General features: G+C 44.9%; 1 protein-coding gene across 12 annotated transcripts in view; it reads left to right on the top strand.

The window, feature by feature from the left end:
• Positions 1-24581, top strand: part of LOC108392751 (protocadherin gamma-C4) — a 153965-nt gene that overhangs the window by 43127 nt on the left and 86257 nt on the right. Inside the window, exon 3 of one of the 12 annotated variants that reach the window (XM_073221853.1) lies at positions 4454-6105. The exons of 7 other annotated variants lie outside the window; for them this stretch is intronic. In XM_073221853.1, coding sequence (XP_073077954.1) covers positions 4454-6105 — 1652 coding nt within the window. 4 more of the 12 variants (XM_037016272.2, XM_037016283.2, XM_037016271.2 and 1 more) reach the window with 4 other exon arrangements.

Consider the following 24581-nt stretch of genomic DNA (forward strand, 5'->3'; position numbering starts at 1 on the left):
TTGACTTCACCATTATAATTTTGATTGTTATCAAGTAAAGGTAAGCACCTAATGCTGTGTGCCTACTACAATGTCTTGTGCAATCTGTATGACTGATAGTATTTTTAAATGGAAATGAATTTTAAATATGCTTATTAATGTTTCATATCTCTAAAAATATAAGACTGGTGAGTGGGAGGATGAATGATTATGTGTTCAAATAAAATAATTTAGCATTTCTAACCTAGATAAAATAAGGCTTCTGTCATGTAGGAAGTCTATTCAAATATTTAAGGAAAGGAGGGTTGTCATTTAGAAGAATGATTAGCAACTAATTCATTGTGGCTCAAATGTGTGAATGAAATTACGGTTTGGTGAGTAGAAAAAAAGCAATGTTTTGAGCTGTTAACCTTGTTCTAATAGCAAATGGATTGCCTGGGAAGTAGAAGACTTAGCTGTTTTCAAAAATAAGGTGATGGCCCTAGAATTAATGGAATACAGTAGATTATATAATTTGATGAGTTGTTGAGCTACATGATAGCCAATGTCTTCTCCAATCCTGAGCTGGAAGATTCTGTGATCTGATAATACAATGGATTGGCCACTTGTGTATCTAAATTTGGTATGGACATGTAACATAAATGAGAAGATGTCTTGAAAGTAAATGATAACCTCCTTTGTAAACTGAAATTGTCAGTCTTTGTAAAGATAGTATTGAGCTGATATCTTTAAATTAGCTGCTAAGGGCAATACATATTTCTATATCAATATTGTGGTATTTATATTTAAACAATTATTATAATTTATTTCCATCATACACATTTCCAAATCTGATTTGCTTGAACATTTGTGATAGAATTCTTTGATGGTTTTAATCAGAATTTAATAGTATATAATTTTAAAGAAGTTGAATCTTGGGCATTGGTCATGGGATTCACATGGTCTCTTAAATATTAAGATTTGTTTCAGGCACTCTGAGACTATAAATATTATTTTATTGTATTGCCAGTTGTGGATGATTTAAACTGAATTTTGACACTCCACTCTTATAAGCAAAGCTACTTAACTGAGTTTTATGGATAGTAGACTGTTTTATTTTATTATTTTATGTGCTCAACTAATGGATAGTAGGCTGGTTTATTTCATTTTCTAATCTGAATTACCTATGACCATTTCATTTAAATAAATAAAATATTTTATTGACAAAAACATCAGATTCAACTCTCACAATATTCATTAATTCATGTATTAAATCCTGGCAGTCATGGAATTTGCTAAATTCTGACTGAGGTTCTTTGACCTACAAGCCATACATACAGGTTGTTATTAACAAAATAGGCAGTCTGAGATTTTGAGTATATACTCAATTTCAAAGCATTAGGAAAAGAAATTTTCCAAATTATTGGTATATTTTTTCATCTGTGAAGACTGTACATTTCTTACAAAGATGTAGTGCCTATATCTTTGCCTGGGAATCAAAACCTAAACAGAAATCCAAACAAATAGAACAAAGTTCTATAAAGAAAGGAGAGAAGATAAGTCAGTGCCAAAGTCAATTAGACATTCCATAGAATTTTTTAATGCAAGTAAACAAATGAAGGTAAAAATTGTTCCCAATTACTTAATCAGTAATAACATACTCCCTTTAATATTATAAAATTTTATATAGTAGGCCTACATTTTATATAAAATGTATTCTGGTGATCTAGTAGATATCTTTAATATTTAAATTTATGTTGTGGAATAACTTAGAAAACTAGATTACTAGAGATAATGCAGCCACTTACTCCCTAATGTAGGCTTTATGTTTAGAGTGTGTCTATAATCTCATTTATCTAGATCTTATTTATTTAGCTCCAAAGAAGTTACCTGAAGTAATAAGTTAATTGAAACTTTTTAAAAGAAGTAAAACAAGAAACAAGTGTCAGATGATACTATAAATTTTAAATTATTGGATAGAAAAAAATCATGACATTGGGAGCCATAATACTGAGACATGAAAATTATGTTTGAAAATGTCTGTAAGTACTCATGATCTTACAATTTGCTTACATTAACAAGAGGCTCAAAATTACTTCTACACAAATAGTTTTTAACTTCTGTTTATGGAATTGATCTGCATTACTCATATTGGTTCCTTTGAACGAAAGGTTTTTATTTGTGAAAGCAAACGTGACTGTAGATTTTGATAGATTGAAACTGTTTCATTCAAAGTATTCCCCATATTTTGGAGCAATGTCATCAGACAGCAGAAATAGGTTACTTGGGAAATTCTGAACTAAGTTAAGCGTTTTCAGTTTTAACTCTGGTTTTGTCTTCTGGTACTGCTAGCTACTCCCGTAGGACTTAAAATTATTTTTAAAACAAGGCTATTTCTTGCTGGGTCATTTTCACTTAAAATTAAGAATTTTGACTGGCCAGAACAGGTCACTCTCTTTTTTCCTGCACTATGTGGAAGGAATTTTATTTCTACCAACTGAGGGTAACCTCAGTTCTCAGTTCCATCAACAATTGAGTTTCACTTCATTAACATCAATAGAAAAATGAGTGCCTCTACGGGTCCTCTCAGGAAAAGTCCTACATGTATGCTCAAAGGCTAATCTACTTGCCCACTTTTTCTCAGTCATTCTGGAATAAGATAGGATGGCTATTTGAATTGCATAATGAAAATAAGTGGTCAAGACAACACCCACTTTCTTATGAATATCTGCAAATTACTGCCTTGTGTACACAATAAGTTCCTTCTACATCTGATTGTTGTTGCCTGCCTTTTCATCTAATCTCAAATGGCACTTTTTTGAGCATAAAAATCAGTCAGGCTCAGTAATGATTCCCTTTTATCTTCGCAGAAGACTGGGAGTGAGGGTATTTGTATTCTGAAAATGGTTCTACTACAGTATAGTCAAGGACAAGGCAATTCCTTCTCATTTTTTAAATCATTAAAATGAAGGTTGTGGACTAAATCATCCTAAGGTTCCATTCAAATAAAAGCTTTATTAAATTACCTCTCTATATTTTAAAGGAAAAAATTGCCTCTCTGAGTATTACATGGTGGTGTCTAGAACATATTATGTGTTCAATATTATTGAACTAACTTTATATTCTGATGTGAACAGTTTCCATATAACATCTTTCTTATGTACACACACTTATATAATAAATCATAACTTTTTACCTGCAATGGCTGATTTTTCTCTATGTGCAGTTAAGTGTGAGACAGTGTCTGAGTCATTTGAAGTTGCAATGCAAAACAGAGGATTTTAAAAAAATTATCTAGATTAACAAACTCCCATCTATGAACATTGCTGCACTAATTCAGTGCCTTAAAGTGGATTTTAAATGATATTAGAGATACATGGATTGAAGAAATATAAGTGGAAGAACTTTGAAGGCTAAAACGTCTTTCAGAACAAAGTTATTTTGCTTCAGTATTGTGCAGTAACTTAGTGAGGACTCTGAGCGCCGCTGTTCACCAACCAGGAGAAAATAGTGCAAAAGATCCGCCAGAACCACCAAGCCTCTACAGCACAAAGAAACGCTGTATTGAGACAAACTCTCTTCCAAGCTGCATCAAACTCAGTCCTCTATTCTCCTGGATTCTGGGTTCCTTTTCTGAATACAGAGGACTCCATGTGGACGCACTGGCATCCAGAAGCACACCAGGAGATAGTTCAGTGTCTAAGCAAGATCAGCAGGACTACAATGGCGGCTCCGCAGAGGGGTAAGGACTACAGAGGATTCATCCTGCTCTCCATCCTCCTAGGGACCCAGAGGGAAGCCTGGGCAGGACATATTCTCTATTCTGTGCCAGAGGAGACAGACAAAGGGTCTTTTGTGGGTAATATTGCCAAGGACCTGGGACTGGAGCCCCGGGAGCTGGCGGAGCGCGGAGTGCGCATCGTCTCCCGAGGTAGGACGCAGCTCTTTGCCCTGAACGCGCGGAGCGGCAGCCTGGTCACCGCGGGCAGGATAGACCGGGAGGAGCTCTGCGCTCAGAGCGCGCGGTGCCTGGTGAGCTTTAACATACTCCTGGAAGATAAAATGAATCTTTACCCCATAGAAGTGGAAATAATGGATGTTAATGACAATGCCCCTAAATTCTTGACCGAGGAAATGAATGTGAAAATAATGGAGAATACAGTTCCTGGAGTGCGGTTTCCGTTAAATGAGGCTAGGGATTCCGATGTGGGCACAAACTCCCTCCAGAGCTACCAGCTCAACCCCAATCACCACTTTTCCCTGGTTGTGCAAACTGGATACGATGGAACTAAACATCCAGAATTAGTGCTGGAGCGGGTGCTGGATAGGGAAGACAAGGCGGTTCACCACCTCCTCCTCACAGCTTCTGACGGCGGCCACCCACCCCAAACCGGAACTACCCGTATCCAAGTAACAGTGGTGGACGTGAATGATCACGCGCCAGTCTTCTCTTTGCCCCAGTACCAAGTAATTGTCCCTGAGAACGTGCCGGTAGGCACAAAACTGCTCGAGGTAAACGCTGTCGACCTGGACGAGGGAGTCAATGGGGAAGTAACATATTCCTTTTGGAAAATAACTCCAAAAATTCTGCAGATATTCCATCTAAACTCCCATACAGGAGAATTATCAACTTTAGAAGGCCTAGATTATGAAGAATCGGGCTACTATGAAATGGAAGTTCAGGCTCAGGATGGTCCTGGTAGTATGACCAGGGCTAAAGTACTGATCACAGTTTTAGACGTGAATGACAATGCCCCTGAAGTGACTGTAACATCTGTGAGCAGTTCAATCCCTGAAGACACTCCTCCTGGAACAGTAATTGCTCTTTTCTACCTTCAAGATCGAGATTCCGGAAAAAATGGAGAGGTGACTTGCACTATTTCAGAAAATCTGCCTTTTAAATTAGAAAGGTCAATAGACAATTATTATAGATTGGTGATAGCAGAAAACCTAGATCGAGAAAAACTCTCTGTGTATAACATCACAATGAAAGCCACAGATGCTGGAACCCCACCGTTGTCCTCAGAAACTCACATCACCATGAGTGTGTCAGACACCAACGACAACCCACCTACCTTTTCCCAATCCTCCTACTCCATCTACGTCCCTGAGAACAACCCCAGAGGTGCCTCCATCTTCTCCGTGACTGCACACGACCCCGACAGCCATGAGAATGCCCGTGTCACTTACTCCCTGTCTGAAGACTCTCTCCAGGGGGCCTCTCTATCCTCCTATGTCTCAATCAACTCCGACACCGGCGTCCTGTACGCACTGAACGCCTTCGACTTTGAGCAGTTTCGGGATCTGCAACTGAGAGTGACTGCACTTGACAGTGGGGACCCACCGCTCAGCAGCAACGTGTCCCTGAGCCTGTTTGTGCTGGACCAGAACGACAACGCTCCAGAGATCCTGTACCCCGCCCTCCCCACCGACGGGTCCACAGGCGTGGAGCTGGCACCCCGCTCCGCAGAGCCCGGCTACCTGGTGACCAAGGTGGTGGCGGTGGACAGAGACTCGGGCCAGAACGCCTGGCTGTCCTACCGCCTGCTCAAGGCCAGCGAGCCAGGGCTCTTCGCGGTGGGGCTGCACACGGGCGAGGTGCGCACAGCGCGGGCCCTGCTGGACAGAGACGCGCTCAAGCAGAGCCTGGTGGTGGCGGTCCAGGACCACGGCCAGCCCCCTCTCTCGGCCACCGTCACGCTCACGGTGGCCGTGGCCGACAGCATCCCAGACGTCCTGGCCGACCTGGACAGCATGAAGGCCCCGGCCGACCCGGACGCGTCTGGCCTCACGCTGTACCTGGTGGTGGCGGTGGCCGCGGTCTCCTGCGTCTTCCTCGCCTTTGTCATCGTGCTGCTGGCCCTCAGGCTGAGGCGCTGGCACGCGTCGCGTCTGCTGCCGGCCGTGGGCGGCGGGCTGGTGGGCGTGGGGGCCTCGCCCTTTGTGGGCGTGGACGGGGTGCGGGCTTTCCTGCAGACCTATTCCCACGAGGTGTCCCTCACTGCGGACTCGCGGGAGAGTCACGTGATCTTCCCCCAGCCCAACTACGCGGACACGCTCGTCAGCCACGAGAGCTGCGAGAGAAAAGATCTCTTGTTATCATCCATAGATTTTCATGAATGTACGGATGAAGCCCAAAGTATTCAGGTGAGTCAATCATTTATCCTTATACCCTAAAGGAATTATCTTTTGTGTAGATTTCTTTGTTTTGTGAAACAAGGGTTTTGAGGGTGGGGTGAAAAAAAACTTTAAAGTTTAATCTTTATTTCAGTGGTGATACTTTAACATGGACCACTTCTTAGCATAGATTTTGGTATGATTTCCATAGTGAAAGCCTGGGAACAAGATTGTGAATAAGTGGCTATCACATTTTTATACTTTATTTTCTCATTGCACTAGATTAACAACAGGAGAATACAGCTCAGACTTCTCAGGATTCTCTTTAGATCAGGTCTATAAAAGTTTCCGCAGATATTTTTCAGTCTGAAGTTTTTTCTGTGTCCTGAGTCTATGTACCACTACTTGGTGGTTCTGAAGTATTAGTTACTTCCTGACCTATTTAAAGCACAGTCATCTATTAAAGACAACTCTGTGAAATGTTCGATTGATGGCTAAAGAATGAAATCTGTCCGACAGTGACAGACGTGGAGACTAATGCCACACTAAAAGTCATTGTCCAAAACCAATTAAATATGACATCAAACAAAATGTCATTTCAAGTGTTATAAATGGCATTTGTGAAATTGGCAGTTATGTGTTTCAGCACAGAATTCTAAGATGCTGTTTTAGTGGTGCAGCCATGGGAAGTATGTCTGTGGGCTCTCCAAGTGGGAGGATGGGTTGCTGGCTTTATGAAACAACTATCTCATGTACTCAGGTCAAGCAGTACTTAATTTTACTTATTGGGCCTGCTGAAAACTTCAGTGAGAAATAGACCAGTCTGGAATTAACCACTTCCATATTTCATGTGTAATATTCCCGTAAAGTTCAGTACATCAGTTGGTTAGCATCTAGAAGGGGTGGTTGACAAGGTAATCTTGTTTCCTAGGCTCCTTTCAGTGTCAATTTAAAAGACTTTTTTTTTTTTTTTTTTCTGGCAGTGTGTTGTATTTGTAGTATTTTGCATGTAAATAACTGTGCAATACGGTGAGAGTATATTTCATACATTCTGCACTGAGCAGATGTATAATCACATTGGATGAAGACAATATTACTATTAAGGTAGAAATGTGGTTATCAGGTATTTAGAAAAAGAAAACCCCAAAACAAATTTATTAAATGCTTAAAAAACTTCTAAACATAGGGGAGAAACCATAAACGAACTTAGTTATTTATTGCAAATAAGCTTTCTAGGGACTGTTTCTTTCATTTGAAGTCATCCTGGGATATTATATAAGTGCAGAAGTGGGAACCAGTATCTCAATTCAACAGACCACAGTTAGGGACTTTGTGTTGCAAAGCAAAATATTATTCCTTTGGTAACTTTGAAGATTGATGTTACACTTCATAACCAAGAAAATAATTGTGCAACGGGAAGGAGAGGCAGAGGATTGACTCTTTTCCAACTGTGGGCATTTCTTTAGCTAAAATAGCAGAAGTGAAAAATCAGGTAATATTACTATAAAGAAATCACTGTAACTAATTTGGAAGAAGAGAAAGGTTTGGAGGTAAGTATAAATTGTGCCCTTTTGAAGACATAACTTCAACATTACCAGTATTTTTTTTAATTGAAATGAATCAGCATAGAGGTGCTCAAAAAGTAAAGAAAAACAAGAAAGACAGAAACAGGGAAAGGAAAATCTTTATCCAATATATTACTAATTGCTAAGTATTAAAAATTACTGTGTTCTGAGATCGTTTAGGCAAAGTTTATGCTGTAGTCTTTCTGTTACTAGTGTGGATTTGAATATTAGGAAATAATTATATCAATCTACAGCTGTTTTGTATTAAATGGACGTGATTTCCCTAAAAACCCGGAAAGTTAGGATAATGACGTTTTTAATAGCACAAAGTTTGAATCGTGTAAACGATGAATTGTGTTATTAAATATACACACGTACAAAAATACTTTGGTCAGTTAGGCACGCGATTACAATTATTGTACATGCTTAAGTGAAGCGGCAGAGGCTGCAGTTTCCTCGCGCGGACTCTGGGCGCCGCTGTTGGCCAAAGTGGAGAGCCCGGAGCTGGCGATCTCTTCGCGCAGCCGCAGCGCACTCTGCCCATCTCAGGTTTGCCAGCGCGAGCCTTTTACACCGCCTCCTCCTGTGGAAAAGTAGAGACCCTGACCCCCACACGGAAAATAAAGACCATTCGGAGCTCCGGAGTTCGGCAACACACAGATTACTTGTAATCTGGCGTCTCCAGGCCGGTGAGCAAGCTAAGGGGAGCAAGAGGGATGGGGAGCGGCGCTGGGGAGAGAGGCTGGGCTGAGTGGCGGCCGTTGCTCTTTCCCTTTCTGCTGCCTTTGTTCTTCTGCGCGGCGCTCTCGGAGCAGATCCGATACAGGATTCCCGAGGAGATGCCCGAGGGCTCTGTGGTGGGGAACCTCGCCAAGGACCTGGGATTCAGTGTCCACGAGTTACCGACTCGGAACCTGCGCGTCAGTTCGGAGAAGCCTTACTTCACCGTGAGCGCAGAGAGCGGGGAGTTACTTGTGAGCAGCAGGCTAGACCGGGAGCAGATATGCGGCAAGAAGCCAGCTTGTGCTCTGGAATTTGAGGCAGTTGCTGAAAACCCACTGAACTTTTATCACGTGAATGTGGAGGTCGAGGATATTAATGACCACACGCCAAAATTCACTCAAGAATTCTTTGAGCTGCAAATAAGTGAATCCACAAAGTCTGGGACACGATTTATCTTAGGCTGTGCCCATGATGCAGACATTGGTACCAACTCACTACAGAATTACCAGCTCAGTCCAAATGATCATTTCTCACTCGTGAAGAAAGAGAAATTAGATGGCAATAAATATCTTGAGCTGGTACTGAAGACACCATTAGACCGGGAAGAGCAGAACTCTTATCGCTTGACCCTGACTGCACTGGACTTTGGAGATCCATCCCTAAGCAGTACTGCACAGATACAGATCCTAGTGACTGATGCCAACGATAATCCTCCAGTGTTCAGCCAAGAACTCTACAGGGTAGGCCTTCTAGAAAACGTGCTCCCAGGCACCACGGTGCTTCAAGTGATGGCTACCGACCAGGATGAGGGTGTCAATGCCGAGATCACCTTCTCCTTCACTGAAGCGGGCCAGATCACCGAGTTTGAGCTGAATTCTAATACCGGGGAAATTACTGTTCTAAATACATTAGATTTTGAGGAAGTCAAAGAATATTCCATAGTTTTGGAAGCAAGAGATGGTGGAGGGATGATTGCCCAAAGTACTGTGGAGATAGAGGTCCTAGACGTAAATGATAATGTCCCAGAAGTGATATTCCAATCTCTACCAGATCTCATTATGGAGGACACCAAGGTAGGAACACACATTGCTTTGCTTAAAACCCGTGATAAGGATTCTGGACAAAACGGAGAAATTATTTGTGTATTAGAAGATGATGTTCCGTTTAAAATACTGGCTTCTTCAAGAAACACGTATAAATTAGTGACAGATGGAGTTCTAGATCGTGAGCAGACCCCGGAGTACAACGTCACCGTCACAGCCACCGACAGGGGCAAGCCGCCCCTCTCCTCCAGCTCAAGCTTCACCCTGCACATCGGCGATGTAAACGACAACGTACCGGTTTTCGAGCAGACTTCCTTTGTAGTCCATGTGGCCGAGAATAATCCTCCTGGCGCTTCTATCGCCCAGGTCAGCGCCTCCGACCCCGACCTGGGGCCCAACGGCCACGTCTCCTACTCCATCGTGGCCAGCGACCTGGAGCCGCGGGCGCTGTGGTCCTACGTGTCGGTGAGCGCGCAGAGCGGCGCGGTGTTCGCGCAGCGCGCCTTCGACCACGAGCAGCTGCGCGCCTTCGAGCTGACGCTGCAGGCCCGCGACCAGGGCTCGCCCGCGCTCGGCGCCAACGTGAGCCTGCGCGTGCTGGTGGGCGACCGCAACGACAACGCGCCGAGGGTGCTGTACCCGGCGCTGGGGCCCGACGGCTCGGCGCTCTTCGACACGGTGCCGCACGCCGCGCAGCCCGGCTACCTGGTCACCAAGGTGGTGGCGGTGGACGCCGACTCGGGACACAACGCCTGGCTGTCCTACCACGTGCTGCAGGCCAGCGAGCCCGGCCTCTTCAGCCTGGGGCTGCGCACGGGCGAGGTGCGCACGGCGCGCGCCTTGGGCGACAGGGACGCGGCCAGACAGCGCCTGCTGGTCGCTGTGCGCGATGGGGGACAGCCTCCCCTCTCGGCCACCGCCACGCTGCACCTGGTCTTCGCAGACAGCCTCCAAGACGTGCTGCCGGATCTTAGCGACCGTCCCGCGCCCTCTGACCCCCAGGCTGAGCTGCAGTTTTACCTGGTGGTGGCCTTGGCCTTGATCTCGGTGCTCTTCCTCCTCGCGGTGATTCTGGCCGTTGCCCTGCGCCTGCGACAGTCGTCCAGCCCCGGTGCTTGGGGCTGCCTTCAGCCGGGTCTGTGTGTCAAGTCTGGACCTGTGGCTCCCCCCAACTACAGCGAAGGGACTTTGCCTTATTCCTATGATTTATGTGTTGCTCATACTGGAAAGGCAGAATTTAACTTTCTAAAATGTAATGAGCAGTTGAGCTCAGGACAAGATATACTTTTCAATGATTCATCGGGGGCCTTATTTCCACTTTGTAATTCCAGTGAGTCAGCTTCACATCAGGTGAGTTTCCTTTAAGCATAAATTGCTGTTTATATTCTGTTTGTTTCTCCACATTCATAGACAAATATACAATATTCAGATCTAAAAATTGTCTTGAGAGTCTTGTGGCCAAAAAACTGTCATAGCATTCTTCAAGGGATGTTGAAGTAGGAGCAATTATTTGTCTTTTTAAGTGTGTTTTGAGGCGCAGACCCACAGAGCAGTGAGGGTTTGATTTTATTGACAAAGGGAAACATTAGACAATGTCATAGGCTTTCTACTAAAAGCTAATCAGATTTTTCTCCCTGAATTTATCTTCCTACCACTTAATATATGATGATTTTTTCCACTTGGACATACTGTAAACATAAAAGTAGGCAGTCATTTAAGTAAACCTTTAAAACAGAAAAATAATAAAAAATTAGGTATTTTTCTTCGCTGATTTAACTATTACGGTTTTCATTCTAATTAGATGTTTTGTTATTATTTACATCCTTTTTGTTTGAAAAGCTCCTACAATAAGGTATCTTAACCTGGATTTTTATGTATATGGACCCATTGTAATTGTATGCAATGTGCTGAGTGTGTGTGTAAATTCACTTTATTTAGCAGTACATCCATTATGTTCATCAGAAGATAAAAACATGTTCTCCTACTTGCAGCATAGGTTTTTCAAGATTAATATTCATGAAAACTCATTCTGTGGACTCCACCATCAAACACGGTTGTCTTTGTTGCTCCTCTTACCCTCCTCCATATAATTTTTTGAGCTGTATTTTTCGCAGTCCAGTTTAATCTAATACAGATAGAGGTCTTCTAGGCATTTTCCTACTTCTGGGAGGAAAATAGAGTCTTGAATTCTCCAAATTTTAGGAAAAAATTGCCGAAGTTATGTGCATGCAAGTATATCACACAAGATGATAATACATTGTATCAGACTTTTACTAGACTTCCCTTAGCAACTGCTTTTGTAAATGGCCACTTTACAAACTGTTCAAGAAAACAGAGCTTTTTGTGTGTTGTTTTTTTAATTCTTTAGTGATAATTATATGTCCCTTAGTTTTTTGTGGTTCTTCTAATCACAGTACTAATTAAGATAAAAGTAATTTTGGAATATATGTCTACCTTATGAAATAAGTCTGCTTTAAAATATGATCATCTTTCCAAGAATTGGATGGGGACTTGCTTTTCATAGTTCATTCGAGCCTCTCAAGTGTTTTCTATTCAAATAGAAAAATACAAATAAATATACTAGCAAAACAATACGCTCAGATAAAACTTGAAAGTAAACGTATATGTCCTGTTAAAATTTCACCTTAATTTGAGGACATCATTAATGTATAATAAAATGTCAGTTAAAAAAGAAAATTTAAAGCAACAACTTATCACGCTTATTATAATGATTATTTGGTTCAAGCTAAATAAAATAACTGATGATCGACATCATCTCCAATAGGTCTATTTTAGTGTACAAATAAATTAATTTCCAGTAAAACTGGCACTCTTACCTACTTGATACTAGATATTAGATACATTTACATTAAAGCTTAGAACTTAATAAAAAATAAGACATTAATACTTTTTAAAGAGCAAATGTATTCCAGAAATTTGAGTAAGAGGATACTAACCCATAGATCTGCTCATTTAATAATACTTTGAAAGACCTTAACTGTACTTCATCCCATGCTTCATGGCAATTACTTTTAAAACATTCATTCAGGGACACATTAAATAAATTCAGAACAAACTATAGAAAGCAAGTCGTGTTTTTTTCTCAGTTATCTAGCATACACTATTAAATTTCTAAGTGGGTGCAGTAACTGTTTAGGACTCTAAGCGCCGCTGTTCACCTACTTGGAGGAAAATGTAACCAAATGCCATCAGGACTCCCTTCTCACAGAGAGCCCCAGAACCCACAAACCAAATGCAGGGCTGCCCGAAACTCCATCCCTAAACTTGAGACACTCCAGCTTTCCATAAGTGGATCTCCATAGCTGCGGCAAAAAGGTAAACAAGACACATATGACCAATGAAGATTCTGAGTGGATTCCGCAGCGGAAGAAAAATGGCCGCTCCAGAGAATTGCAGAGGACGCCGCGAGCTGGTCTTCCTGTGCACGCTCCTGGGCATGCTGTGGGAGATGGGGAGAGGACAGATTCACTACTCGGTGCCAGAAGAAAGCGTCAAAGGATCCTTCGTGGGTAATATCTCCAAGGACTTGGAGGTGGAGCCCCGGGAGCTGGAGGAGCGCGGAGTGCGCATCGTCTCCCGAGGTAGGACGCAGCTCTTTGCCCTGAACGCGCGAAGCGGCAGCCTGGTCACCGCGGGCAGGATAGACCGGGAGGAGCTCTGCGCTCAGAGCGCGCGGTGCCTGGTTAACTTTAAAGTCCTGGTTGAGGATAGAGTGCAACTTTACGGGATAGAAATAGAAGTCATTGATATTAATGACAATGCCCCCAAATTTCAGGCCGATAACCTGGAAGTGAAAATTAACGAAATCGCTGCGCCCGGTACACGTTATCCACTCCCAGAGGCTGTAGACCCGGACGTGGGCATGAATTCCCTACAGAGCTATCAGCTCAGCCCCAATCGCCACTTCTCCCTGGACGTGCACACTGGGGACCGTGGAACCCTAAGCCCAGAGCTTGTGCTGGAGCGCACCCTGGACCGCGAGGAACAGGCCGCTCACCGCCTAGTCCTCATCGCCTCTGACGGTGCAGACCCGCGTCGCTCCAGCACGGCGCACATCCTAGTGACAGTGTTGGATACAAACGACAATGCCCCGGTTTTTGCTCAACAGACTTACCGAATGAAGGTCCCAGAGAGTGTGCCCCCGGGGACCCGGCTGCTTACTGTAAGAGCTAGCGACCCGGATGAGGGAGCCAACGGAGAGGTGGCATATAAATTCTGGAAAATTAGTGAAAAACAGTCCCCGTTTTTCCAGCTTAATGAAAATACTGGGGAAATAGCAACAGCAAAGGGTCTAGATTATGAAGACTGTGCATTTTATGAACTGGAAATACAAGCTGAAGATGGTGGGGGACTGAAAGGGTGGACCAAAGTGCTCATTTCGGTGGAAGATGTGAATGACAATAGACCCGAAGTGATGGTCACGTCTTTGTTTAGCCCAGTCTTGGAAAATATTCTTCCTGGAACAGTAATTGCCTTCTTAAATGTGCATGACCGAGACTCTGGAAAGAATGGTCAAGTTGTCTGTTACATACATGATAATATACCTTTTCTTTTAGAAAAATCGATAGACAATTATTATAGATTGGTGACATGGAAATATTTGGACCGAGAAGAGATTTCTGTGTACAATATCACAGTGATGGTCTCAGATCTAGGTGCTCCACCTCTATCTATTGAAACTTATATCACGTTGCTAGTGGCAGACATCAACGACAATCCACCCACATTTCCTCATGCTTCCTACTCAGCCTATATCCCGGAAAACAACCCCAAAGGTGCCTCCCTCTTCTCTGTGACTGCACACGACCCTGACAGTGGCAACAATGCCCATGTCACTTACTCACTGAATCAGGACACGATCCAGGGGGCACCTCTATCCTCCTATGTCTCAATCAATTCTGACACCGGCGTGCTGTATGCACTGCGTACGTTCGACTATGAGCAGTTTGAAGACTTGCAGCTACTGGTGACAGCCAGTGACAGCGGGAACCCTCCACTGAGCAGCAACGTATCCCTGAGCCTGTTTGTGCTGGACCAGAACGACAACGCCCCAGAGATCCTGTACCCCGCCCTCCCCACCGACGGGTCCACAGGCGTGGAGCTGGCACCCCGCTCCGCAGAGCCTGGCTACCTGGTGACCAAGGTGGTGGCGGTGGACAGAGACTCGGGCCAGAACGCCTGGCTGTCCTACCGCCTGCTCAAGGCCAGCGAGCCAGGGCTCTTCGCGGTGGGGCTGCACACGGGCGAGGTGCGCACAGCGCGGGCCCTGCTGGACAGAGACGCGCTCAAGCAGAGCCTGGTGGTGGCGGTCCAGGACCACGGCCAGCCCCCTCTCTCGGCCACCGTCACGCTCACGGTGGCCGTGGCCGACAGCATCCCAGACGTCCTGGCCGACCTGGACAGCATGAAGGCCCCGGCCGACCCGGACGCGTCTGGCCTCACGCTGTACCTGGTGGTGGCGGTGGCCGCGGTCTCCTGCGTCTTCCTTGCCTTTGTCATCGTGCTGCTGGCCCTCAGGCTGAGGCGCTGGCACGCGTCGCGTCTGCTGCCGGCCGTGGGCGGCGGGCTGGTGGGCGTGGGGGCCTCGCCCTTTGTGGGCGTGGACGGGGTGCGGGCTTTCCTGCAGACCTATTCCCACGAGGTGTCCCTCACTGCGGACTCGCGGGAGAGTCACGTAATTTTCCCCCAGCCCAACTGTGCGGACACGCTCGTCAGCCACGAGAGCTGCGAGAGAATGGATCCCTTGTTATCATCCATAGATTTTCATGAATGTACGGATGAAGCTCCTCCTGCTCAGGTGAGTTCAGCTCTTTGTTTACATTTATTCCTCAGAAGAATTGTATTTTTTATAAATTTATGTGTTTTGGAGCACATATTGTGAAGAAAGTGTAAAATATTTTTAAGGTGTACCATGCATTTATGGGGTGTTTTTATTGGTGATAAAATGAAATTTACCTCTAATCATCATAGTTCTTTCATTTGCTTTCCAGAGACTTGGACACAATTGTTTAAATGTGAATTCTCAACCTTTTAAAAGCTTCCATACTTTACTATAATTATCACTTGTCACTCTTTCACTTAATACTTACCCAACCTCATATTGTAAGTTTATATATATTACTAAATTTGAACTGAGGAAAAATTGTTGAGACTTCTAAATCCTTGTATTAGTTTAGTACAAGTACAAATACATCTACAAATTTTCAGGATTATGTTTAGGGTTTGGACCTAAAACTAGGCTCTTGAAGGTTTATTTCTTCATTTCAAACCTCCTTTCTGAGAATGACTCTGCATCAGTACCCTTCATTACCTTAATACTTCTTATCATATTTTAAAACATAAACACTTTAAACAGTGGAGCCTGGTGGTAGGTAGAACTGATCCCTAAATGTTGACTTTGTGTGTCAAAGGTCAGTCAGGATTCACACCAACAGAGACATGGAATTTAAAGCCTTCAATGTCCATTGCCTCCTCCAAAAAAGCCCAGGAAACCCACAAAATCAGATTTGAAATAAAATATCATTTCAAATGTTGAAAGTGACTCTTGTAAAATACAGAATATATTTCAACAGAGTTCCAATGAGCTGTTTTGTTTGCGCAGCCATGCGAACGAAATGGGCTGTTGTTCTCATTGTAAGAGTTTGAGAAAGTTGATTTTTGAAAAGTTTCAAGTACAAGCTGCTCAATTCAATTGAAAGTGGTTTCATTTGGACTGTCTTCTATATCCCGTGTTATAGTGGCTTAATAAAGCTAACACACCTGGTTGTCATTAGATGAGATGGAAAACATGATAAATGATTTGTTATAATACAAAGGACATTTCCAAGAATTATGCAGCATCCTCTCCTATTCTGCATATACAGTGGGTGGGAGATAAAATAATATTTTCTGTAGTGTTTCAGTACACAGTCACTTTAGGGGACAACTGTAATACTGACATTTTACAATTTAAAAAATGCTTGGAAGGTTGCCCTGATAGATAAGAAAATTCTTACTCTTGCTTAAAATGGTCACTGTCAAAAAAATGTTTAACAAATGGAGAGAAATAATTAGAATATGTCACTCTGCTCAGTAAACTTATGTAAATAAATTTAACGTGAGCTTTATTCCTCCAATTCCAAAGTCATTACTTCAGTTTAACATAGGTACATAGATAAGGAAGTAATGCAGACTACTGGAATATCCCTTTTTTGTTTTTTATTGAAGAATACATAAACATTTCTCCAGTAACTTTTAAGGATGAATTAATGAACTATATTGGGTATGATATAAGCCAAATAATTTTGCAATATGAAGAAGTTAAAGTAAATCATCTCTTAGCTACATTGTAGGGGGGGTATTTTTGGAATGAATACTTTTTGTGGTAGTTGGAAGAGTAAAACAAAAATATTTTTTAAAGAGAATGTTGACATTATCAAGAAGAGATGTTTGAGGATTGGTACCAAAATACACAACTTCACAAAACAGTTTTCAACAGTTCTGGCATTCTGTAACATATGTGATATGAAACAGCGTTAATTATATAGATATATTGGAGAGAAAGGAATCAGTGGAAGGAGGTTAACATTGTCTCACATATTATAGCTATTATGGAGAAAAGTTTGTGAAATCAATAGATGATAAACTCTCTGAGGGCAAGATCTGCATCTCCATTGTTATATCACCACTGACAAGCGCAGAACTTAATACAAGGCAAGAGTTCAAGGTATTTAGAATGGTATATAGGTTTGAATAAAAACTCAAGACAATATTTTTAATAAATTGGAAACAAAAGATACCTTAAAGAAGTCTTTATAATTTAAGATATTAAATAAATTAACATAAAAACGTGTCTTGTTCAGTTACGCACATGATGACAATTGTTGTACATGGTTAAGTGAAGCGGCAGAGGCTGCAGTTTCCTCGCGCGGACTCTGGGCGCCGCTGTTGGCCAAAGTGGAGAGCCCGGAGCTGGCGATCTCTTCGCGCAGCCGCAGCGCACTCTGCCCATCTCAGGCTTGCCAGCGCGAGCCTTTTACACCGCCTCCTCCTGTGGAAAAGTAGAGACCCTGACCCCCACACGGAAAATAAAGACCATTCGGAGCTCCGGAGTTCGGCAACACACAGATTACTTGTAATCTGGCGTCTCCAGGCCGGTGAGCAAGCTAAGGGGAGCAAGAGGGATGGGGAGCGGCGCTGGGGAGAGAGGCTGGGCTGAGTGGCGGCCGTTGCTCTTTCCCTTTCTGCTGTCTTTGTTCTGCGCGGCGCTCTCGGAGCAGATCCGATACAGGATTCCCGAGGAGATGCCCGAGGGCTCTGTGGTGGGGAACCTCGCCAAGGACCTGGGATTCAGTGTCCACGAGTTACCGACTCGGAACCTGCGCGTCAGTTCGGAGAAGCCTTACTTCACCGTGAGCGCAGAGAGCGGGGAGTTACTTGTGAGCAGCAGGCTAGACCGGGAGCAGATATGCGGCAAGAAGCCAGCTTGTGCTCTGGAATTTGAGGCAGTTGCTGAAAACCCACTGAACTTTTATCACGTGAATGTGGAGGTCGAGGATATTAATGACCACACGCCAAAATTCACTCAAGAATTCTTTGAGCTGCAAATAAGTGAGTCAGCACTGCCAGGCACACGATTTATATTAGAAGTAGCAGAGGATGCAGATATTGGCTTAAACTCTCTGCAGAATTATAAACTCTCTCTTAGCCCTAGTTTCTCATTGATAAATAAGGAGAAACAACATGGAAGTAAATGCCCGGAACTGGCATTGGAGAAACCCTTAGACCGGGAACAACAGAGTTACTATCGTCTGGTTCTGACTGCGTTGGATGGTGGAGATCCACCCCTCAGCGGCACCACAGAGCTCCGAATCGAGGTCACTGATGCCAATGATAACCCCCCTGTCTTCAGCCAGGACGTATACAAAGTCAGCCTTTCAGAGAGTGTGCCCCAAGGCACTGCTGTGCTTCAGGTGTCAGCCACAGACCACGATGCCGGCCTCAACTCGGAAATCACTTACTCCTTCCACAGGACCTGGCAAACGTTCCACCTGAATTCAAAGAGTGGGGAAATGACAACTTTAAGGACACTGGATTTCGAAGATATCAAGGAATATTCCATAGTGGTGGAAGGGAGGGATGGTGGAGGTTTGGTTGCACAATGTACAGTTGAAATTAGCATTCAAGATGAAAATGACAACAGCCCAGAAGTTACATTCCATTCCCTAGTAGAAATGATTCTGGAAAACGCAGTGCCAGGAACACTAATTGCTTTGATCAAAACACATGACCAAGATTCTGGGGAGAATGGGGAGGTTAATTGTCGGTTAGAGGGCGATGTCCCTTTTCAGATAATCCCTTCATCCAAAAATTCATATAAATTGGTAACACATGGGATCCTGGACCGAGAACAGACCCCGGAGTACAACGTCACCATCACAGCCACCGACAGGGGCAAGCCGCCCCTCTCCTCCAGCGCCACCATCACCCTGCACATCACCGACGTCAACGACAACGCGCCGGTTTTCCAGCAGGCCTCCTACGTGGTCCACGTGGCAGAGAACAACCCGCCCGGCGCCTCCATCGCGCAAGTCAGCGCCTCCGACCCCGACCTGGGGCCCAACGGCCACGTCTCCTACTCCATCGTGGCCAGCGACCTGGAGCCGCGGGCGCTGTGGTCCTACGTGTCGGTGAGCGCGCAGAGCGGCGCGGTGTTCGCGCAGCGCGCCTTCGACCACGAGCAGCTGCGCGCCTTCGAGCTGACGCTGCAGGCCCGCGACCAGGGCTCGCCCGCGCTCGGCGCCAACGTGAGCCTGCGCGTGCTGGTGGGCGACCGCAACGACAACGCGCCGAGGGTGCTGTACCCGGCGCTGGGGCCCGACGGCTCGGCGCTCTTCGACACGGTGCCGCGCGCCGCGCAGCCCGGCTACCTGGTCACCAAGGTGGTGGCGGTGGACGCCGACTCGGGACACAACGCCTGGCTGTCCTACCACGTGCTGCAGGCCAGCGAGCCCGGCCTCTTCAGCCTGGGGCTGCGCACGGGCGAGGTGCGCACGGCGCGCGCCTTGGGCGACAGGGACGCGGCCAGACAGCGCCTGCTGGTCGCTGTGCGCGATGGGGGACAGCCTCCCCTCTCGGCCACCGCCACGCTGCACCTGGTCTTCGCAGACAGCCTCCAAGACGTGCTGCCGGATCTTAGCGACCGTCCCGCGCCCTCTGACCCCCAGGCTGAGCTGCAGTTTTACCTGGTGGTGGCCTTGGCCTTGATCTCGGTGCTCTTCCTTCTCGCGGTGATTCTGGCCGTTGCCCTGCGCCTGCGACAGTCGTCCAGCCCCGGTGCTTGGGGCTGCCTTCAGCCGGGTCTGTGTGTCAAGTCTGGACCTGTGGCTCCCCCCAACTACAGCGAAGGGACTTTGCCTTATTCCTATGATTTATATGTTGCTCATACTGGAAAGGCAGAATTTAACTTTCTAAAATGTAATGAGCAGTTGAGCTCAGGACAAGATATACTTTTCAATGATTCATCGGGGGCCTTATTTCCACTTTGTAATTCCAGTGACTCAACTTCACATCCGGAAATTCTAACCTCGGTGAGTTTTATTTAACTGTTTACTCCTTTTTATCATCTATCTAATTTTCTATATTTATATGAAAATATATTACATTTTCAAGACTAATGAGTTGTTTTACGGTTATTTTAATCAGTCAGAAAACTGTACTCCATTCTTCAAGGGGAGTGATGAGTTGGGAGTAGTTATGTAACATAAAATTATTATCTTACCAAGTTCAGATTTACAAAGCAGGGAGAGCCATGTGCTTTGTTCCACAGCAGAAGTTTTGTTCTAGTTTTCTTTTTCCAAAACTTATGAATTTTAACTGTTGTTCAATCCTTTAACATATTTAAATTTTTAATGGATGCAAGTAAACATTAATTTTAAAGTCGGCAATATTTCATTTATCTTTTAAAGCAAAGAAACTACTCGTAGGTATCTTCCTTCATGGATTTAAGTGGTACCATTTCCATCCATTCTTATGTTTATTTCTCATGTCTAGTTCCTTATATGTATATATTCATGGTTAAATTTGTTACAAAAATACTGTGTGTGTGTTGTGTATGGGAGACACTCAGTGAACTCATCAGAATGTCCAAATCATTGTCTACGTTTCTTCAAATTCTCTGGAGTGCAAAATCCTTATCTTCCTTTTCTCAGTTCCTTAAAAAGACACTTGATTTTTTAAAAAGGGAGGGAAATGCCATTGCCTCTATTGCTCTCATTCCTGACCTATATTTTTTAAAGAAAAAGTTGGTGTTGGGGGAGTCACTGTTTTGTCTATAATTATTTGGAGCCCTAAGCCCTAGTGACTAGAGCTTTTCTCATCATTCTTGTATCTTTAAGAATGAAGAATTCTGTATTTTCCATTTTTAAGATAAAAACTACCAGTTTCAGGCACATGAAAGTTGTCAGTACGTAGGTATTGATCTGTTGCTTGGTTTCCCTTAGGTAGTGCTTCCGAAAATGGTTTCTTCAAACTGCTCAGAGAAATTTCTTATAATGGCTCCTTTTACTTTTTAGTGGTAATAATTTGTTCTATATCTAGTGTTCTTTTCCCCCATATTATTGCTTTTAAGTTTAAGTGGTCCTTAGAATAAGAGGTTAAAGACTACTTTAAAGTTACATAATTTCTTGATGGAAGAATTGAAATGGAAACTAGCTTTTCAATGTGTGTTCAGTTGAATCTTCCAAATGCTATCCTGTGTATGGATTCTGTTTTTACATAGAAAGCCCAAGAAAAAATTTTTTGAAATAGCATAAAAGTTTAACAGTCACATATATGTATAGTTTAGAAAATGATCCTTTTAATATTTAGCAGTATGAGGTGAGAAAATCTATTAATGTTGCCTAATTAAAATTATTTTTGTAAACAAAATTTTAAGGAAAGCTTAATCCAGAAATTTTACTATCAGTATAAAATAACTGAAGAATGCATAATGTATCCATATTTGGTAAGTCAATATAATTATGTAATATATAAATGAAGTTAAGAAAAATATCAATGTACTTCCAAAAAGGACTGCACTTTTTAATGATTTTAGAAAATGGATAATGAATATAGAAAGAGATGAAACATTATTAAAAAAAAGAGATTGGAATAATTTACATATCTAAGGAGAGAGAGCAAAAGTCTACCAAGAATAAGAGTAAATTAACTTGATATTAAGAAAAAACTGGAGATTTAATTATACATTTAATAGAAATTTCATTCTACTTCATTTCCAACTAAAATATCCACACTTATTTTCCAACCAAGATATTCACAAATGGCAATATGAATCTTGAGTTTTGAAAATCTATGCATTTTGTAATATGAATGCAAGAAACATTTAGAGAAATATAAAATATACTTAGAAGCGAGTAGCGCCTTCTTTTCCAGTTATCTATAACTGGAATTGCGTATCTCAGTATGTGTAGTAATAGCTTAGGACTCTGAGCGCCGCTGTTCACCAACTCTGAGGATAGCTCAGTCAGTTCGCCGTCCATATACTAGGGTCTGCAGCTACACAAAGCCCCAGCAACCCTACAAACCGGCTTCGGGGCTGTAACAAAACTCAGCCTCATAATCTGGGGGCACTCCACATTTTCCAGAGGAAAAAGATCACCATAATTTGTAGGAGGAAAATTGGACCTAAGGAGTCAGCATGCATAGAAAGCATTTTTAAAAGAGTGAGGCGACAATGGCTGCTCGAACGAGTGCTCTGCACCACAGAAGACTGGTCCTGCTGTGCCTTTTCCTGGGGAGACTGTGGAAGACTAGGGCCAGCCAGATCCGCTTCTCGGTCCCGGAAGAGACAGAAATAGATTATGTCGTTGGGAATATCTCCAAGGATCTCGGACTGGAGCCCCGGGAGCTGGCGGAGCGCGGAGTGCGCATCGTCTCCCGAGGTAGGACGCAGCTCTTTGCCCTGAACGCGCGGAGCGGCAGCCTGGTCACCGCGGGCAGGATAGACCGGGAGGAGCTCTGCGCTCAGAGCGCGCGGTGCCTGGTTAACTTTAAAGTCCTGGTTGAGGATAGAGTGCAACTTTACGGGATAGAAATAGAAGTCATTGATATTAATGACAATGCCCCCAAATTTCAGGCCGATAACCTGGAAGTGAAAATTAACGAAATCGCTGCGCCCGGTACACGTTATCCACTCCCAGAGGCTGTAGACCCGGACGTGGGCATGAATTCCCTACAGAGCTATCAGCTCAGCCCCAATCGCCACTTCTCCCTGGACGTGCACACTGGGGACCGTGGAACCCTAAGCCCAGAGCTTGTGCTGGAGCGCACCCTGGACCGCGAGGAACAGGCCGCTCACCGCCTAGTCCTCATCGCCTCTGACGGTGCAGACCCGCGTCGCTCCAGCACGGCGCACATCCTAGTGACAGTGTTGGATACAAACGACAATGCCCCGGTTTTTGCTCAACAGACTTACCGAATGAAGGTCCCAGAGAGTGTGCCCCCGGGGACCCGGCTGCTTACTGTAAGAGCTAGCGACCCGGATGAGGGAGCCAACGGAGAAGTGGCATATAAATTCTGGAAAATTAGTGAAAAACAGTCCCCGTTTTTCCAGCTTAATGAAAATACTGGGGAAATAGCAACAGCAAAGGGTCTAGATTATGAAGACTGTGCATTTTATGAACTGGAAATACAAGCTGAAGATGGTGGGGGACTGAAAGGGTGGACCAAAGTGCTCATTTCGGTGGAAGATGTGAATGACAATAGACCCGAAGTGATGGTCACGTCTTTGTTTAGCCCAGTGAGGGAAGATGCACCTCAAGGAACTGTAATCGTTCTTTTCAATGTTCATGATGGAGACTCTGGGAAGAATGGTCAGGTAGTCTGCTCCATCCAGGATATTATACCTTTCCAATTAGAAAAATCAATGGAAGATTATTATAGGTTGTTGGTAGCCCGAAATCTTGACCGAGAGAAAACTCCTGAATATAACATCACAGTGACTGCAACGGACCGAGGAACACCGCCCCTATCCACGGAAATTCACATCACCCTCCAGGTGGTCGACATCAATGATAATTCTCCTTCCTTCTCCGAAAACTCTTACTCAGTCTACCTCCCAGAAAACAACCTTAGAGGCACCTCCATCTTCTCGGTGACAGCGTACGACCCCGACGACAGTGAGAATGCCCGAGTTATTTACTCCTTGACTGAGGACACCATCCAGGGGGCACCTCTCTCTTCCTATGTCTCCATCAACTCTGACACAGGAGTTCTGTATGCACTGCGATCCTTTGACTATGAGCAGTTTCGGGATCTGCAGGTGCAGGTGACAGCCACCGACAGTGGGGACCCACCACTCAGCAGCAACGTGTCCCTGAGCCTGTTTGTGCTGGACCAGAACGACAACGCCCCAGAGATCCTGTACCCCACCCTCCCCACCGACGGGTCCACAGGCGTGGAGCTGGCACCCCGCTCCGCAGAGCCTGGCTACCTGGTGACCAAGGTGGTGGCGGTGGACAGAGACTCGGGCCAGAACGCCTGGCTGTCCTACCGCCTGCTCAAGGCCAGCGAGCCAGGGCTCTTCGCGGTGGGGCTGCACACGGGCGAGGTGCGCACAGCGCGGGCCCTGCTGGACAGAGACGCGCTCAAGCAGAGCCTGGTGGTGGCGGTCCAGGACCACGGCCAGCCCCCTCTCTCGGCCACCGTCACGCTCACGGTGGCCGTGGCCGACAGCATCCCAGACGTCCTGGCCGACCTGGACAGCATGAAGGCCCCGGCCGACCCGGACGCGTCTGGCCTCACGCTGTACCTGGTGGTGGCGGTGGCCGCGGTCTCCTGCGTCTTCCTCGCCTTTGTCATCGTGCTGCTGGCCCTCAGGCTGAGGCGCTGGCACGCGTCGCGTCTGCTGCCGGCCGTGGGCGGCGGGCTGGTGGGCGTGGGGGCCTCGCCCTTTGTGGGCGTGGACGGGGTGCGGGCTTTCCTGCAGACCTATTCCCACGAGGTGTCCCTCACTGCGGACTCGCGGGAGAGTCACGTGATCTTCCCCCAGCCCAACTACGCGGACACGCTCGTCAGCCAGGAGAGTTGTGGGAAAAGCGAGCCTTTATGCATTTCAGATGATTCCAAGTTTCCTATAGAAGATACACCGTTGGTTCCAGTGAGTTCATTTTTCGTT

The sequence above is a fragment of the Manis javanica genome, chromosome 14 (assembly GCF_040802235.1).
Source record: "Manis javanica isolate MJ-LG chromosome 14, MJ_LKY, whole genome shotgun sequence".
NCBI classification, from domain to species: domain Eukaryota; kingdom Metazoa; phylum Chordata; class Mammalia; order Pholidota; family Manidae; genus Manis; species Manis javanica.